Source organism: Dreissena polymorpha, chromosome 8, assembly GCF_020536995.1.
Source record: "Dreissena polymorpha isolate Duluth1 chromosome 8, UMN_Dpol_1.0, whole genome shotgun sequence".
NCBI classification, from domain to species: Eukaryota; Metazoa; Mollusca; class Bivalvia; order Myida; family Dreissenidae; genus Dreissena; species Dreissena polymorpha.
The window spans coordinates 70,519,322-70,537,657 of record NC_068362.1 but is presented as its reverse complement, the minus strand read 5'-3'; the positions used below and the strand labels follow the sequence as shown (position 1 = coordinate 70,537,657).

Below are 18,336 nucleotides of genomic sequence, written 5' to 3'. Positions count from 1 at the left end.
CTAAACAACAGGTATTTACACGACTTAATTAATCAAACATCATGACTAATAATTTATTTGAGATTAACTTGTTTATTATTAGAAAATACTTTAACCAAAGCCATCATATACCTCTTCATTGATTCATGACTTGTAATTCAAATGTAAATTGTTGGCTTATAAAGCTGGGTGTTTGTAAAAACTTATTCAAGCCAGTTGATAGTTGATTCAACAATATATTGATTATTAAACACATTATAACAACATTATCACTGTGCCTCGTTTGCGGAAGCGTTCGCAAGGGAGGGGGGGGGGGGGGGGCTTGAATGGTGACTTTGTTTTTCTTTATGCCCCTTCCATAAAATCCATGGCAAAGGTTATTTAAGTGTAAGCCATGTTGGTTTGGCTGTGAGTGCCATGCCACAGCTTGTGATTCCACATCTATTCTCTTTGAAAAAAACAAACAAAAGAAATACTGTTAAATTTAATAACAAAATGACAAATACAGATAGTTTAACAAAATGTACCTACAAAAAGTGTTGTTACAAAGCGACATCCAAGGAAATCCAACTCAACGATATTCCATCACCTTCACAATTACTGACACACACTTTAAAAAAACAAGGGCTGTTTGTAAAACATGCATGCCCCCCATATGGGCTCTCCGTTGTAGTGACAGCCACTGTGTGAATATGTTTTTTGTCACTGTGACCTTGACCTTTGACCTAGTGACCTGAAAATCAATAGGGGTCATCTGCCAGTCATGATCAATGTACCTATGAAGTTTCATGATCCTAGCCATAAGCGTTCTTGAGTTATCATCCGGTAACCATTTTACTATTTCGGGTCACTGTGACCTTGACCTTTGACCAAGTGACCTGAAAATCAATAGGGGTCATCTTCGAGTCATGATCAATCTACCTATCAAGTTTCATGATCCTAGGAATAAGCGTTCTTCAGTTATCATCCGGAAACCATTTTACTATTTCGGGTCACCGTGAAATTGACCTTTGACCTAGTGATTTCAAAATCGATAGGGGTCATCTGCGAGTCATGATCAATTTACCTATGAAGTTTCATGATCCTAGGCATAAGCGTTCTTGAGTTATCATCTGGAAACCATTTTACTATATCAGGTCACCTTGACCTTTGACCTAGTGACCTCAAAATCAATAGGGGTCATCTGCGAGTCATGATCAATGTACCTATGAAGTTTCATGATCGTAGCCATAAGCGTTCTTGAGTTATCATCCGGAAACCATTTTACTATTTCAGGTCAACGTGACCTTTGATATAGTGATCTGAAAATCAATAGGGGTCATCTGCGAGTCATGATCAATCTACCTATCATGTCTCATGATCCTAGGCATAAGCGTTCTTGAGTTATCATCCGGAAACCATTTTACTATTTCGGGTCACCGTGACCTTGACCTTTGACCTAGTGACCTCAAAATTAATAGGGGTCATCTGCGAGTCATGATCAATGTACCTATGAAGTTTCATGATCCTAGGCATGAGCGTTCTTGAGTTATCATCCGGAAACCATTTTACTATTTCGGGTCACCGTGACCTTGACCTTTGACCTAGTGACCCGAAAATCAATAGGGGTCACCTGCCAGCCATTATCAATTTACCTACGAAGTTTCATGATCCTAGGCATAAGCGTTCTTGAGTTATCATCCGAAAACCATTTTACTATTTCGGGTCACTGTGACCTTGACCTTTGACCTAGTGACCTGAAAATCAATAGGGGTCATCTGCGAGTCATGATCAATCTACCTATCAAGTTTCATGATCCTAGGCCTAAGAGTTCTTGAGTTATCATTCGGAAACCATTTTATATTTCGAATCACTGTGACCTTGACCTTTGACCTAGTGACCTGAAAATCAATAGAGGTCATCTGCGAGTCATGATCAATCTACCTTTCAAATTTCATGATCTTAGGCCTAAGCAATCTTGAGTTATCATCCGGAAACCATTTTACTTTTTCGGGTCACCGTGACCTTGACCTTTGACCTAGTGACCTCAAAATCAATAGGGGTCATCTGCGAGTCACGATCAATGTACCTATGAAGTTTCATGATCCTAGGCTTAAGCGTTCTTGAGTAATCATCCGGAAACCACCTGGTGGATGGACCGACCGACAGACCGACTGACATGTGCAAAGCAATATACCCCCTCTTCTTCGAAGGGGGGCATAAAAATTGCAGGCAGACAATATTAAAAATACTTATCAAGAAATTGTGGTTTATCGACAAGTTAGCAACAAACTTAAGTTTACAAATTAATAAATGTGCATCACAGTGGCAGAGTTTTTTTCATGGCTGATGATGATATACGAACAAAATTGAATTTAAACATAATCTTACAGTTTTGCAATTGAATTGAGGATGCCATACAATACATTGCATAATGCTGTTTTCTAGAATAGAACTTCTTTCAAATGGTTGATTATATTGGGAAGTTTAACAGCAAATCTTTTTGGAAAGCTATCATAATGTTAGTAGATAAACTGATGATGACTTTGGAATACGTGCGCATTATAAACAAGTGCATGTAACTAAATGCATGCTATTAAGCAGGTTTTGACGAAAATATTGGAAATTGTTGGATTTTTTCCAGCTAATTATTTGAGTTTTGAGCTCTTTTTCAAACAAGATAGGAATTTCTTAAAAGTTTTGTATTCATTTACATTGAAACTTATTTCTTTTTGACAAAGTGTTTCCACTTTTCGAAATCATAATACATGTAGTACGTTTTAATGCTAGTCAATAATGTTCATGATGGCGTTAGATTTGTTGCATAAATGAAACGTTCCTCATTTAAGTTGAACTTGTATCGTTAGACAGATGCTGGACTTTAATTAGGCTTTGAAAACTTGATTATTGAACCAACATGAATATGAGTTTGATGCAAGCAAATCTAGCAAGAAATGCTTCTTGAAATGTTGTTAATGAACAAACTTTAGATGTGTGAGTAATTTTGGCAAAAATTAAAGAAACATTTCAAAAACAAAGTAAAATATAGGTGGTTTTTCAAAATAAAAGATATCTTTCCAAAAAATAGGAAAACAAAGGAATAAGATGAGAGATTGTCAGAACAAATAACAACGAACACTGAAGATTGACTCCTTAATCTGCAGGTAATATGTAGTAGAAATGAGGCCTCTGACCAGATTGATACGCTTGAATGGCAAGTCACAGGCTGAACTGCAGTTGGGGAAGTCACGTGGTCTGCAAAACAGGAAGTAACATGTGGCAATACATCCTCAGGGAAAATTCTGGTGAAATAAAAATAAAATCCAAACAAAATCAGAGGATTGTATCCTAACCAAAAGTTAAGGAAAAACTCTAAAGCAAAATGTGTAATACACAATGTTCAAATGTAGTGGTCATGTTGTTACATTGAACAAAAATATTGGTGTGGAATAAGAATTAACTATAGATAAAAATGCCAGAAAGTGTATGTGAGTTTTTTTCAGTCATCTATTTATAGATATACTGTCATTAGCACTGACATCTATGCAGTATTTAAAGTGAACATTTAATAATTATTCTACTAAAATTTTTACAAATGTTCATTAGCAAATGTAACAACCATTCTACCTGAAATTTGAGTATTGCAAAGGGATCAATAAAATATCAAAGAATTTTACCAGGAATTTTCCATGGTCACCAATCGGTAAAGCTCAGGTAAATATGGACGAATATGTTGGTATCTTAGACTTGATCAGTGGCAAACAGTCCTGAAAAGAAAACGATACTCTCCATTGTTTTATAAACAAAAACAGTTTCTACACAAAGTTTAAAAGACGTTAATGCATAATTATATAAAGATGTAAGAGGTATTGAATTGTAATGTATACTTAACCATAAAAAATATAGGTCTATTTCAGTTTGATTTTTCCACCAACTTTTGAAATGAACACTTTAGTGCACAAATTCATAAAAAAACAAAAAGCAAATATACCTTACAAATTTAGAATCAAATGTTAATTTGCAAAGTTTACAGTTTTCCAAAGTGTTAATTAAACGATAAACTAGAAATGGCGCGGCAGAGGCCGACGCGTATCCCCACGCCGAATGTTTGACCTAGGTGTGCCCCAGGGTTGGTAATGGGGCCATGCATAGCTGAGATTGACCGTATTGTCATAAGAGAAGTTCATCATCAATTAGAAGTGAATTGGTGTAGAAATGAAGAAGTTATAGTAAAAGGCAATTTTGGGTGGGTGTGACATATGTGGGCAGGGCGCCCCAGGGTTGGTAATGGGGCCATGCATAGTTGAGATTGACCGTATTGTCATAAGAGAGGTTCAGTATCAATTTGAAGTGAATCGGTGTAGAAATGAAGAAATTATAGTAAAAGGCAATTTTGGGTGGGTGTGGTCTATGTGGGCGGGGCGCCCCAGGGTTGGTAATGGGGCCATGCATAGTTGAGATTGACTGTATTGTCATAAGAGAAGTTCAATATCAATTTGAAGTGAATCGGTGTAGAAATGAAGAAATTATAGTAAAGGCAATTTTGGGTGGGTGTGGTCTATGTGGGCGGGGCCCCAGGGTTGGTTATGGGGCCATGCATAGTTGAGATTGACCCTAATGTCATAAGAGAAGTTCAGTATCAATTTGAAGTGAATCCGTGTAGAAATGAAAAAATTATAGTAAATGGAATTTTTTGGTGGGTGTGGCCTATGTGGGCGGGCGCCCCAGGGTTGGGATTGGGGCCATGCATAGTTGAGATTGACCCTAATGTCATAACAAAAGTTCAGTATCAATTTGAAGTGAATCCGTGTAGAAATGAAAAAATTATAGTAAATGGAAATTTTTGGTGGGTGTGGCCTATGTGGGCGGGGCGCCCCAGGGTTGGGAATGGGGCCATGCATGGTTGAGATTGACCGTATTGTCATAGGTGAGGTCCAGTATCAATTTGAAGTGAATCGGTGTAGAAATAAAGAAGTAAATGTAAAATAACCTAAAAAAATGAGTGATAATTTCTGACGCGGCCCCACCCCAACCCCTATAACTTTTGACCCAGGGGTCAGATCAAAATTCCAAATAGTGCAGGGTCGCACATATGCTCATAGCTACCATGTGTGTAAATTTCAAGGTTCTAGTGCTTTTAGTGTAGGAGGAGATAGTGGCCAGGACGGACGGACAGACGGACGGACAGACGGACGGACAGACGGACGGACGGCGGAGATCACCACAATATCCCCACCTTTTTTTCAAAAAGCGTGGGGATAACTATGGTAACAAAAATAAGAATAATCAGATGAAAGTGGAGCATTAACCTTTGACATAAAATCTGAAAAGGATAACAGAAAGCTAACGGTGTATATATTTAGCTTGTTTAGGTCATCAATTAATCGTATAATTACACACCCTGCCGCCATTCTTTTCAACAACTTGCAAGGTCTCCACCACCTTTTCCTTCAACTTTTTGTCCATCATGCCTTTTGCTACCTGCATCATGAACAAAAAAAAATCATACAATAGAGGTAAATTATCATATAATTAGCATGAACATGTAAACCATGAATACATGTAGTTAGCAGAATAATGACATGAAGAAATCAATCATTAATAATTTCATATTATATTAAAGGAATCAAAGAAACTTGTCAAAATAAAAATCAGTTTTTTTGGGCTGATTTTATAGAATTATATTTGTCATATTCCCAATTGAAATGTCTTTTTTCCCCAATCCATTCTTAAAGTTACCAAGTGATGGTTTGTCATTGTGATGTTCAGAAATACAGGTGTCCAGTGCAGGCGCAAGACATTTGTCCATAAGGCTCAGGTTCCACAACATTCCACATTTATCTTAAAACGCCTCACATAACAGAAAATTTACTTACCGGGACCAGAAGTTTGTTGAGGTGTGGGTTGAGTGCAGGTCCCACTACCTCACTGAGCTGTATGAGAGCCTCCAGTCCCACAAGCACCACACTGCTATCCCTCGCACCCTGCACAACAGCACAAGCAAGGGCTTGTATTTCTCAAAGGTCTTAAAGCAACAGTCAACAGTGATTGATTAAAAAATAAAAGTTCTATAATATCGTATTTTTTACAATAATTAGGTTATATTTATTAAAATATCACATCTGGTATATATATTATTTGAAAAAAGTAAAGTTGTTAAGTTTTCATATTTTCAGTATATTAGGTAATTAATTTTTCTGGGTACAGGTACCAGGTAACTACCTGTTAACTATAAATAGCTCATGTAGATTGATCATCATCGTCACGTGGTAAACCCAGGAATGCAAATTGTGCATGCGTAGTGAATTGTATACATTTTATATATAAAATGATTACTCTACTTGAGTTATTTATAGTGTGTATATCGTTATGTCAACTATTTTGGCGTTGTACAATCGATTTCGCATCGCAAAATTTTATGACAGAATTTACTGAAAGTAAAGTTATGTAAATACCAGTCGTGATATTTTAATTAATATAAACTAATAATTGTTAAAATATACGGTATTTCAGAACTTTTCTTTTTTCATCAATCGCGGTTGATGGTCCATGAACAGTTTAACTTACAAATGCATTGCACATAAGAGTGCCATTGTCACAAAGATATTACAATCATCAGTAAAAAAACACCTTTGACCTTACATTTTGACCTTGACCTTCTACCCATAGGGAATTGGTTTCACTACTCAGTATGCTTGTATCTACTTATAAAAAGTTGTAACCTTAATTTGAGACATTGACCATAGACGTGGTGACCCATTTCTTGTGCATGACATTCCTTTCATCATGCCAATAATTGTAACCACGTTATTTGAAAATCAACTCCTGCAAGATTTTTTCTTTAACCCTTTACCACTTAGATACGTATTTTGACGCATTTGTAATCCCTCAGAAAGTTAAATTAATTTAAGACCTTTCTTACTTAATTCGTGTTTTAAAGGCTTCATTTTGGACTCTTAGATACTGATGAGCTGCAAACAGCATAAAACCTGAACAAACTGCGAGTTATTCAAGACTGTTCTGGTTTTATGCTGTTTGCACATAGCCATTGTCACTTTGCTTCTGAGTGGAAAAGAGTTAAGTGATTCAACTTGGGAATCATTTGGGTCTTGTAACAAGATATTATCAGTCATAAGTTACGGTACTCGAAAAAAAACAAAAAAACAAACATAATAATAATTAATGAATTAAACAATACATTTGCAATCTGTTATCTGTAAATACACACAAGCCTGCAGTCTGACAAGAGCGTTTCTTAAAGCGAGATTATACAAGTTTTTATATGTGCTAAATTGTAATAAATTGATACAAGAGTTCCGCGGTCGGAGATGACCGCATTGAAGCCGGATTTTTGATTTAAATGACAGGAAAGTACCTTTCGTGTTTTTGTCAATGCAATACTTAAATTACTGAAATATTGTTCAAAGGTCAAAATGAAATGTAAGTACTTTTCAAGGCATGAGCAAACCTTGTGTTATGTTTTGAATGCATGCATATACATGAACAACAATAACATTTAAGGTCACAAATATGAACTTGAATTGACAATTAGGCCTTAGAATGAATGACCTTGAAATGACCAGTGGTCATCTAAGTGTGCTTGCAAACCTTCATGTCAAGTTTGAAGACTCTATGTCCAAGCATACCAAAGTTATAACAATTTTAACATTTTAACATTTAAGGTCACAGTGACCTTGACCTTCAAATGAATGACATTGAAATGACCAGTGGTCATCTTCTAGTACTGGCCAATCTTTATTTCAAGTTTGAAGACTCTAGGTACAAGCATACCAAAGTTATAACATGAAATAAGAACTTTAACATTTTTACATTCAAGGTCACAGTGACCTTGACCTTCAAATGAATGACCTTGAAATGTCCAGTGGTTACTTACTAGTTCTGGCCAACCTTCATGTCAAGTTTCAAGACTCTAGGTCCAAGCATACCAAAGTTATAACAACTTTAACATTTTTACATTCAAGGTCACAGTGACCTTGACCTTCAAATGAATGACCTTGAAATGTCCAGTGGTTACTTACTAGTTCTGGCCAACCTTCATGTCAAGTTTCAAGACTCTAGGTCCAAGCATACCAAAGTTATAACAACTTTAACATTTTTATATTGAAGGTCACAGTGACCTTCACCTTCAAATGAATGACCTTGAAATGACCAGTGGTCATCTGTTAATCCTGGCCAACCTTCATGTCAAGTTTGAAGACTCTAGGTCCAAGCATACCAAAGTTATACCATGAAATAAGAACTTTAACATTTTTACATTCAAGGTCACAGTGACCTTGACCTTCAAATGAATGACCTTGAAATGACCAGTGGTTACTAACTAGTTATGGCCAACCTTCATGTCAAGTTTCAAGACTCTAGGTCCAAGCATACCAAAGTTATAACAACTTTAACATTTTTTATATTGAAGGTCACAGTGACCTTGACCTTCAAATGAATGACCTTGAAATGACCAGTGGTCATCTGTTAATCCTGGCCAACCTTCATGTCAAGTTTGAAGACTCTAGGTCCAAGCATACCAAAGTTATACCATGAAATAAGAACTTTAACATTTTTACATTCAAGGTCACAGTGACCTTGACCTTCAAATGAATGACCTTGAAATGACCAGTGGTTACTAACTAGTTATGGCCAACCTTCATGTCAAGTTTCAAGACTCTAGGTCCAAGCATACCAAAGTTATAACAACTTTAACATTTTTTATATTGAAGGTCACAGTGACCTTGACCTTCAAATGAATGACCTTGAAATGACCAGTGGTCATCTGTTAATCCTGGCCAACCTTCATGTCAAGTTTGAAGACTCTAGGTCCAAGCATACCAAAGTTATACCATGAAATAAGAACTTTAACATTTTCGAGCACGCCGCCTGCCCGCCCCCCCGCCCGCCCGACAACATCAATCTATAAGCCGAGATTTTTTCGAAAAAAATCCGGCTAAAAATATGTTACAATAACACAAAATAGGAAAGAAAATTATACATTGAAGACAAAATTCATAAAATGCAGCAAAGACAAATTAGCGCCCCGAGCCGATTGTGACGAAGATATTTCGTACATATTTTCCTACAATAACCTAAGCATTCGTCTTTTTAGTTAGTGTTCGTGTGTCGTATGAATAGATATCGTTGCAGGAATTTAAAATGAACCGCTGAACTAAATATTGATTCACATTGTACATGCATGATTTACATGCTGGCGAATTCGACTGAACAGACATTTTCGATTTCAAAATCAAATATCTGCCTTATTTCGCATTTTTCAACACATGTTCATCTTAACCTTTATTTTAATTTATAATGAAATATATGTTTAATAAGTGTTTTACACATTTTATATAAATAGATGAATATTTGACAAAATCGTATAATGTCGCTTAAGGTTACCTGAAAAACATCAAATACAGTAAACAACAAGTTCACAATTTACGAAGAATTTGATTGAAAAATTCGTAACTTAACGCAACAGTGCAGTCTTACCAGAGCGTTTCTGATGGCTACAGTCAGCCTAGGCAGCAAAGGCACCACCTGGCCATCACAGTTGGGAACCTCCAGCATCTCTTTGAAACCCGTCCTTGCCACGAACATGTATGGATGTATCGTCTCACAAAGGCCCTGAAGTCACAGAAATTAGGTCCTGTTTTTCAGGGATCTTACAACATGTAACACTCAGATATACACTTTGACGAATTTGTTGTCCCTTAGAAAATCCAAATATATTTAAAACCTTTCTAACTAAAGTCAAGTTTTAAAGGCTGTATTTCAAATTATAATGTAATGAGCAGGCTGTTCTGGTTGTATGCTGGTTGCATATAGCCATTTTCACTTTGCTTCTAAGTGAGAAAGGGTTAAGATTTGACTGAATTTTTCTGTTTAAAAACTGACATGTTTATAATCAATAATTGTATGCTACTGATATACACTTGGATACTTTATTGGAGAATACTATTTCCGCGTGCAAAAAGGTGAACTATACATACCCCAAGTGCTAAAGCTTCCGATCGTCACCGATGAATGATTTTATCATGAGCTTGCTAAGAATGTAGTAATATAATCGCATGTAAAATTTAATAAAATCTAAACTGATAACTGAGATATTCAAGTTTGTAAAGTGCTGCAATAGAAAAGTCTCAAAGTGTATTAAGAACCTGTGAAAGTGCTGGTAATCAAAGATGTCTTTTGTTTACCCCGGTAATTGAAAATTGTATATTAGTAACAATGCACCCTAGAATGTGTTTATAAAACAAGGAATGGTACAGTGTACAATGGTGACAATTTGTAATGTACTTAAATAATGGTTGCGCTGTGGACAAAGACAACTATATTTAAATGGCAATACCAATAATATTTGTATAATCACATGTAGTTTTAATATAATGGTATTTAAGGACAGACAATCAGGCAGATGTCCATGGTAAATCCAGAATAACCTTCTTGTTCATTTCATGGGAATAATCATGAGGAGGAAAACTGTCAACCATCAATTGTGGCGTGTTCTGAGAAAACTGGGCATAATGCGTGTGCGTAAAGTGTCGTCCCAGATTAGCCTGTGCAGTCCGCACAGGCTAATCAGGGACGACACTTACCGCTTTAATGGTATTTTTCTTAAAGGAAGTCCCTTCTTACCACAAATCTTGTTAAGGCGGAAAGTGTTGTCCCTGATTAGCCTGTGCGTACTGCACAGGCTAATCTGGGACGACATTTTATGCACAAGCAATATGCCCAGTTTTCTCAGAATGCGACTTAATTTATTCTAATTGGTTTGTACCTCAGCAAGTGTTACCAGGACAGGGTCAAAGGCAACTTGTTCCGGTGGGGTGTTCCAAGCTAGCTTGTGTTTCACTGAACCATGTACAAGTCTGAAAAAGATACAACAAACAGACGGTCACCATTTGTCTATTGTTATAAAAGCTAGTTGGAGTCTTAACATTTAGATTCATCATTTTACACCTACTGTGAAATCTTATTTATCTAAGAAAAAGTGGAATTGACAGGAACAATAATCGATCATAAGCGATAATTGGTATGAAATTTCATTACTTACAAAAAAGACAATTTCCTGGACAGTTTTTTCAGTGGTTTTCTGATTTTGTGTGATAAAAAGTCAGTCAGTTGCCAATTGGTTTGTAATTCATGTCAGCAATATATGGAAAAAGGGTAACAGCCGTAGTTATTTCATGCAAATTAACTTGTCAACTGTTTATAGTGACAGTAAATGAATAAGCGGGACTGAATTACTGCTACAATTGTTTCAAGCCACTAAGCCAATTTTAGTCTAATACAATCATGACCAAACTCATGTCCACCCACTAAATCAATTAAAATTATTGTCACACAAATAAAAATTATTTTGAAGTAAGAATATTTCTTGGCATTAATGATAGTAACTAAAGGAACATCATAATAGTTTGTTGAACTTTCTTGTATAATCATGTAAATAAGGGAAAATAATTTTTGCAAAACATAATTATCTACGGGCATATAGTTCTTGTATAAAGGTTAAGAATTAAAAATGACTACTGTTGATGTAATGGTTGTTGTGAACTATTAATATAGGATTTCAATTTGAATATCATAATTCTGATTGAATAACAAAAAGATATGAAAACGAATAAAAAAAAATTACCAAAGAATAAGAAACTCTTACTTTTAATATTATATCTTCACATTTTTGATAATCAGGCCATACTTAAATTTCTATAATAAAAAGTAGTATTCACCTTAATTGTTTGAATAAACTAACTTGAGTCATCATAAAGACATAGTTATTTCCAACATCCAGAGTAGTATCACTTTACAAATTCCAAAAATACTGCTGGCCCAAACACAATTTACATTTCACTAGCCACAGGATGTCAGAACAGGGATAGTGTGATAATTTTGTGAAAAGGCAGGAAAATAAAGAAATCAGTTACCTGCATGGTATTCCACCATTGGAATAAATAGCTGCAAATGCTGACTGATTTTTAGTGGAGCTACTAAACTGAAAGGAAACATTGTATGACATAATTATATAGATTACTTTAAAATGTTCTGTTTGTATGTCATTATTCCATGCAATAATTCATAGCAATACGGTATCTGAGCATAAATGAATTTACATTCAGATTTTTAAACACATTTTTTTCTGTTGCCCTTTTGTGTGTGAATAAAAGATATCATAAATGTTGAATAGGAATATTTACTCCAGGGACTCCATCTGTGTGCTCAAATTTTTCAAAAACCCCTATCACTAACCAACTTACATATGGTTAAACACAGAAAACCATCAAACTCTGGGGAAACCTATTTAAACAAACATAATCCCATGAAAACAGCAGGGGTCACAACAATTCAAACAGAAACTTTGGAATTGTGCATACGATATTCATGAGAATTTATAATTCAATGCTTTTCATTATTATTTTTTACTTTGAATTCGGTAAATATTGCTATGTTTTGGTCTATTATTACATTTACATTATGTTTAGAAGCAGTGTTAATCCATACATGCCATAATTTCTTAGGTCCAAAGCGGGACATTCCATAAAAAATTGTCGGGACATTTGACCAAAAAGCAGGACACCTAAAACGATCTATCATTCCACCTTTACTATAGTCAGTATAGTACTAACAAAAACTCTTGATACTTTTATTCAAGACATAAAACATCTGATATGAAGCATGAAATCTAAAACATAACAATAACAGTTTTATTAAATAAGACAATAGCAAACAACGAAGATAATATTCATCTGTTTAAGAGTACAAAATCTAGAACATTACGACAACAATACTCATTATATTAATTTCAATGGCAAACATTAACGCAGGGGAGGCTATCCAATTGACTGAAAGTACGGGTTACAGTACACTATCTACCGAACAGTTACATCAGTTTTTTTTCTTTTTCATAAAAACATCAGTTACACACGGAATGCGCGGCCGTACACATTTCCGTATTTTGTTTTCTTCCTATATACACAGATTAAACTGAATTGTGAATTGTCAGGCGCTGTATTGGGGTAGTGTCAAACTGTCATGAATAACAACACGTTGTTTTTATTAAAATAACACAAGACAAGATGGGTAACTCTTTTACTGTTTGTTGCGATGTTTTTTTAAGCATGTGTCCATGCGCAGTTTGTTACTTGTCAATTTCCGCGGCTTAATTGGAGTAGGGTCAAACTGTCATGCATAGCACCTCGTTGTATTTAGCTTAATTAGAGTAGGGTCAAACTGTCATGCATAGCACCTCGTTGTTTTTATTACAATTACACTAGACAGGATGGGTATCACTTATTGGACTGTTTGTTGCGATTTTGGTATATTGCACCTTCGGAATATCCCGCTATATTGGAACTAAACATTGAATGTAAAAGACTCATTTATGACGTAGCGTTAATTTTACAAAACAATTTTTGTTTTGTAAACCGTTTCAAACAAATACAAAATAAACACATTTTCAACATTTATTTCAATATTATAAAACTATCGATAGCAATAAGCGACCACTATCTGGAAGACCACCATGGTGTGAATGCCTGATGAAATAAATAATTAGCCGATAAATCGCTGATAAGGTGTCATAAACAACACTGGTACACACGATAAGTAGAATCGGATTGTTAATTGGGGGGCAATAAAGGGATTAGCGGTGTTAAGTGTTAGCGAAACAGAGCTTGAATAGCGAATATTATTGGGAACCTATACACCTTACATCGTTTTTTACGAATGTCGGGACAAATCGTCTCATGGCGGGACGGCGGGACAAAGGGCCCAAAAGCGGGACTGTCCCGCCGAGATCGGGACGTATGGCATGTATGGTTAATCTATTCCAAATATTATTTTTAGGTCTCATGTTGTTTTTATTGTTATGTCATACTGGATCAACAGTCTTGGGATTCAGTCTATCCGAAGGTTTGCTGGCCCTTTCCTGTAATTCTGAACCCTTGGCCACAGGGCCAGATCCTTTGGCCAATGCCTGCCCTCCTCTGCCTGATGATGGCTTGGCACCTGTTCGTACACTCGACATTCCACTTGAGGTTGAGAGATGAGTGTAACTGTGAATTTACATCATGACCTGGAACTCAAATATATATAATATCAAATACATCTGTCTCATCACACATCTCCTTCGATTACTGACGTGTGTACCAGTGGGTTCCATGTTATAATGTCATCCCAAACACGCTAAAAATTAAAAACACTGGTTTCATCATAAAAAGAGAAAAAAAAAGAGCTTTTTCATAGACGTGACTAATACCCCAACATGCCGCATTGACACAATATTTTGCATGTTGTCTTCACAAATAACAGCAGACACCATGCTCAATGTTAAAAACTCACCGTGACCTAGTTTTTGACCCGGCATGACCCATATTCGAACTTGACCGAGACATCATCTAGATACAACATCTGACCAAGATTGGTGAAGATTGGATGAAAACAACTTAATATAGAGCGGACGGCTCTAGGAGAAGTGCCCCCCCGGAGAACTGCCCCCCCAAAGATTTTTCACTGGGCGGAGAACTGCCCCCTCACTGTTTTTGTATAGGGCGGAGAACTGCCCCCCTGCTGATTAATAAGGGGCGGAGAACTGCCCCCCTGTCAGAATTGATGACCCGGAGAAGTGCCCCCTAATTAAAGAAATAGCGGTGATATATAAAGCGAGTATTATAATGACAATAATACGGACCGACCGACCGGCAAAAACACCGACCGACAGACAAGCTCACTCCTATTTACCCCCCTAAACTTCGTTTGTGGGGGTATAATGAACAAACTGATTAAGTTTCATTGATTTACTAATTAAATAAGTTTACATTGGAGCACAAAAGTCTAATACACTGATAGATGGTATCACCCGGCTATATAATATAATCTAGATTAGTGCTTATGCTTCTTTTGACTTCATTAACTTTGATTAACTTAAAATGTTATGACATACATTCATCATTTTGATAAGGTCCAACATAGAAGCACTAAATTCAACTTTTATCGCTAAATGAAGGACCAACTACTGTTCAAGACCAAATTTTCTAATGAAATATTGCTGAGCTGTTTAAATGCATTTATGCTTGAAAATGATTAAGATTTAATGAATTTCATAACAACAGTTAGAAGGCCTTCAACATGTTGGATTTGAGCATTTGACATGACACAAGTAAACACACACTAGTAACAATGGTAAACACTTGATTTCAGGCAGCTGTTTGCCCAATTGGGAGCAGTGCCAGTGCTGGGCTGATTGGGAAAAAGTGGAAAAAGTGGAAAAACATGATTTTAAGAAAATTCACATTGTGAAAGCCTTAATGGCGCAAATGGAATGTCTTGTTCTACACCAAATCAGGCTGGCCGACAGCAAACATGCTTTGTCAACAGCAGACATATATGAGACTGATGTCTTCGTTTATTTTCCTTTATGTAGAACTTACATTTGTGTCTCATTTTAATTACCAAAACACATTCCTTTTTAGTTACTGGTAAACAGATACAATTTTACAGGTGAAATCAATTATATTTTTAAATTGAAATGGCTTAATTTTTCAAAAATGTCATTTTACTCAACGTAATTTAATTAAGCAATGTATTTTTTTTTAGATAACTTAAGCCATCTAACTGTGTTATGGTACTAGCAACACAATTTAACTATGAGACCATTTTCTAAATTCATATATCACAATTAATATCTCATTCACAAAAGGATATGTCACAAGAACATCTAAGATTTCACAAGTTTTTCATACACGCCATACACCCCGGATTGTTCGGGATTGTCCTCGAAATGAAGAACGTGTCCCGCAGTCCCAGAAATCTGTAAAATGTCCCGTATTTTACAAAATCCATATTTACATGTACCTTATCTTAGGCTTAATTGCACCTCAAATCTGTGTTCCCACTAATCCGCAGCGTCTCCATGGCAATGCCTACCCAAATAGGTGACTACGCTATGTGTCAAAATCGATCAATTAACAGGGCTCCTGTTATCATATTGATTGTCTCACATTCGCAGTCAAACCAAAAAGGCGGTATTGTTTAATGTGGTTGTTAATAAGCTTTAATATACTACATTATAATTTCCTGCTGTATAAGGGCAAAGGAGTTGTTCACACATCTGAAGTCCAACATCGCTGACATTGAGTAAAAAATTAAAAGCAGGTTATGTTCGCACATTAAACCGATTAAGAAGATGATTACAAAAATTAAGCATCTAAAATGAATTTGAATTGCATTTGCCATGTCAAAACGTCCAACAGATTCATCCATGCGTTTCCTGCAGATGATGTGACATGTACACAAAAGCATTTTGGTGCCCTTTTCCAACACGAAAAACACGTGGCTTGTATCTAGTAACGATAGTAGTAATGTTTAATTGACTTTCATAGATCAAGTGTGTTTTGGATAGGCTTTAGAACTTAGCAATTTACGATGAGAAAAATGCGTACCAAAAATTCATATATGTCTTTATTTATGTCCATGTACAGGAAAATTGGCAAAAGTCCCGGAAAATTTAGCTCAATGTCCCGGAATTAGTCTATGATGCTATATTCTTAAATCTTTTTAAAAAAAGAAGGGATGTAGTTGTCACTTGTTTGTAATTTCATTTCATCATTCCTCAAGAAGTTGGAACTCTGTTGCTCTGGTTTTAATTCCCTTTTATTATTGTTTGAGTTGCAATGCTAGGAGGTTAAATTTTATTTACATGTATATGTATATTGAATATTGCTGGGCCAAGTGTGAGGTTGAGTGCTATAAAACCGATTTAAACCCCCAATGCTTTGCATTGACCCTTCCAAGGCAGTGACACCAGCTTTATTCTTGTATGTGTTTATGTTGTTTTGTATTGTGCTGTTTTGGCAATTGGTCACTAGTCCATATAAACGGACTCCCTTTTTTGCTATGGCGGCTCTGGGAGTCCATATGCACCCCTTCTTAAACATGGGTGCAGTTCAGCGCACGGAATCCGTGCGCTTCACTAAACAGGAGTTGTTCGAGACAAATTGAGGAAAAAAATGAATAAACTTCATAAACATGTTAAATTTACCTGAATGGCAACCTACGGATGTTATCCTTTGCATACACCCTATAAAAACACGACGATGTTTCAACACACTTTTCTCGCTGACATTTTTATGTTTAAATTTGAAACAGTGTATTCTGTATCGAATACCACATTGTTATCGACTTTAATAGGCTCCATCACATAACCCGACGTGCAAAATATTGGTGTACTGCGACCTGACCAATATTGGGTCAATTTTCCAATATGGCGGATACAGCGTAAGAAAGAAAAACTAAGTCAATAAAAAGCAACTATTTCTTGCTTTAATGGTACTATTTGGATGAGTTTGTGGTTTAGACAGGTAAACTTTAATAAGTTATTGCAGTTGCTTGGAGTTTAAGTGTTCCTTAACCTTTGCATTGTTGATAACATTTTGCACCCATGGACAAGAGAGAGTGCATTGCAACTCTCAGCAACCCATTGGGTTATAAAGCTGAGAGTTGAATTATTGCAACTAATTGGCCACTAGCCTTAAATAAAGGACCAACTAATATTATATAATGAGAATGCAATACTGCTCCAGCAGCTGGAGCCTGGAGTTTCACTTTTTTATTGGAATTTATAGTCCTTACGTTGCATTGGTACAATTTCGTGTTCAATCAACGGTGGGGTTGTTCTCTACGTGCCACACTCAATCTAGCTATATATACATTAAGTGATTTATACATAGACATTTCTCACTTAAGAAAATTCCGTCATACAAGTATTACAATATTTCATTTACCTTTCTACTCTAGCTGTCAACAAGCTCTCTGAAATGTTTATATATGAAGAACTCTAAGGGGAGATAACATTCTTTCAGTCAAGCAGGCCTCACACCCAAACGGTTTCTTTGCACAGATCTGCATTACACTAATTTTGGCTTACACAATATTTTACTGTCTTTAATAATCAATTTGCCAGCTATGATTATACAATGGCAATCACTTTATAATATAAGAATGGTATGTAAACAACATCGTAAACTAGACGACACTGTGTATGGATTAAAAAGCTGCTTTTGTTCATCATGTTCATAGTTATGCTTTTAGTAAATTTTCAAACTAGTTGTTTGGGCTTTGTAGCCTTTCATTTCGTAAGTTTTGTTAACATGTTTGTAAATATATGCGGTACATGCAGTATACACATTAAAGTGTTGGATAATAAAGTTTGGATACTGGTGAAACAATCTCCCAAGAGTTCAATGCACTTACATACACACTGTTACCTTGGCAACTAGGTGAAAGATATTGTTGCTTAAATTGTATGTCCTCTAAAAAAAAACTGTGAGTATCTTGCTCCTAAACACCTCTAAATAAAATCCCCAGTTTCGTATAAAA

The 18,336-nt window shown here is 35.9% G+C and overlaps 1 protein-coding gene across 7 annotated transcripts; it reads right to left on the bottom strand.

The window, feature by feature from the left end:
• Nucleotides 1-450: 450 nt before the first annotated feature.
• On the bottom strand, nt 451-17,902 carry LOC127843114 (PACRG-like protein). Of its 7 annotated transcripts, XR_008032099.1 has the most exons (10): nt 17,742-17,837; nt 13,838-14,035; nt 11,889-11,956; nt 10,742-10,832; nt 9,454-9,588; nt 5,835-5,942; nt 5,359-5,439; nt 3,636-3,725; nt 1,469-3,213; nt 451-755 (listed from the first exon to the last, which is right to left on the bottom strand). XR_008032099.1 is itself a non-coding variant. In XM_052372934.1 (9 exons), the coding sequence occupies exons 2-8, from the start codon at nt 13,985-13,987 to the stop codon at nt 3,669-3,671; spliced, it is 690 nt and encodes a 229-aa protein (XP_052228894.1). In that variant the 5' UTR covers nt 13,988-14,041; nt 17,742-17,902; the 3' UTR covers nt 451-3,213; nt 3,636-3,668. The 7 variants fall into 7 exon arrangements, 6 of the variants coding, with proteins under 6 accessions (XP_052228894.1, XP_052228893.1, XP_052228895.1 ...); XM_052372934.1 differs by having other exon boundaries at nt 451-3,213; nt 13,838-14,041; nt 17,742-17,902; XM_052372933.1 differs by having other exon boundaries at nt 451-3,213.
• Nucleotides 17,903-18,336: the final 434 nt, after the last annotated feature.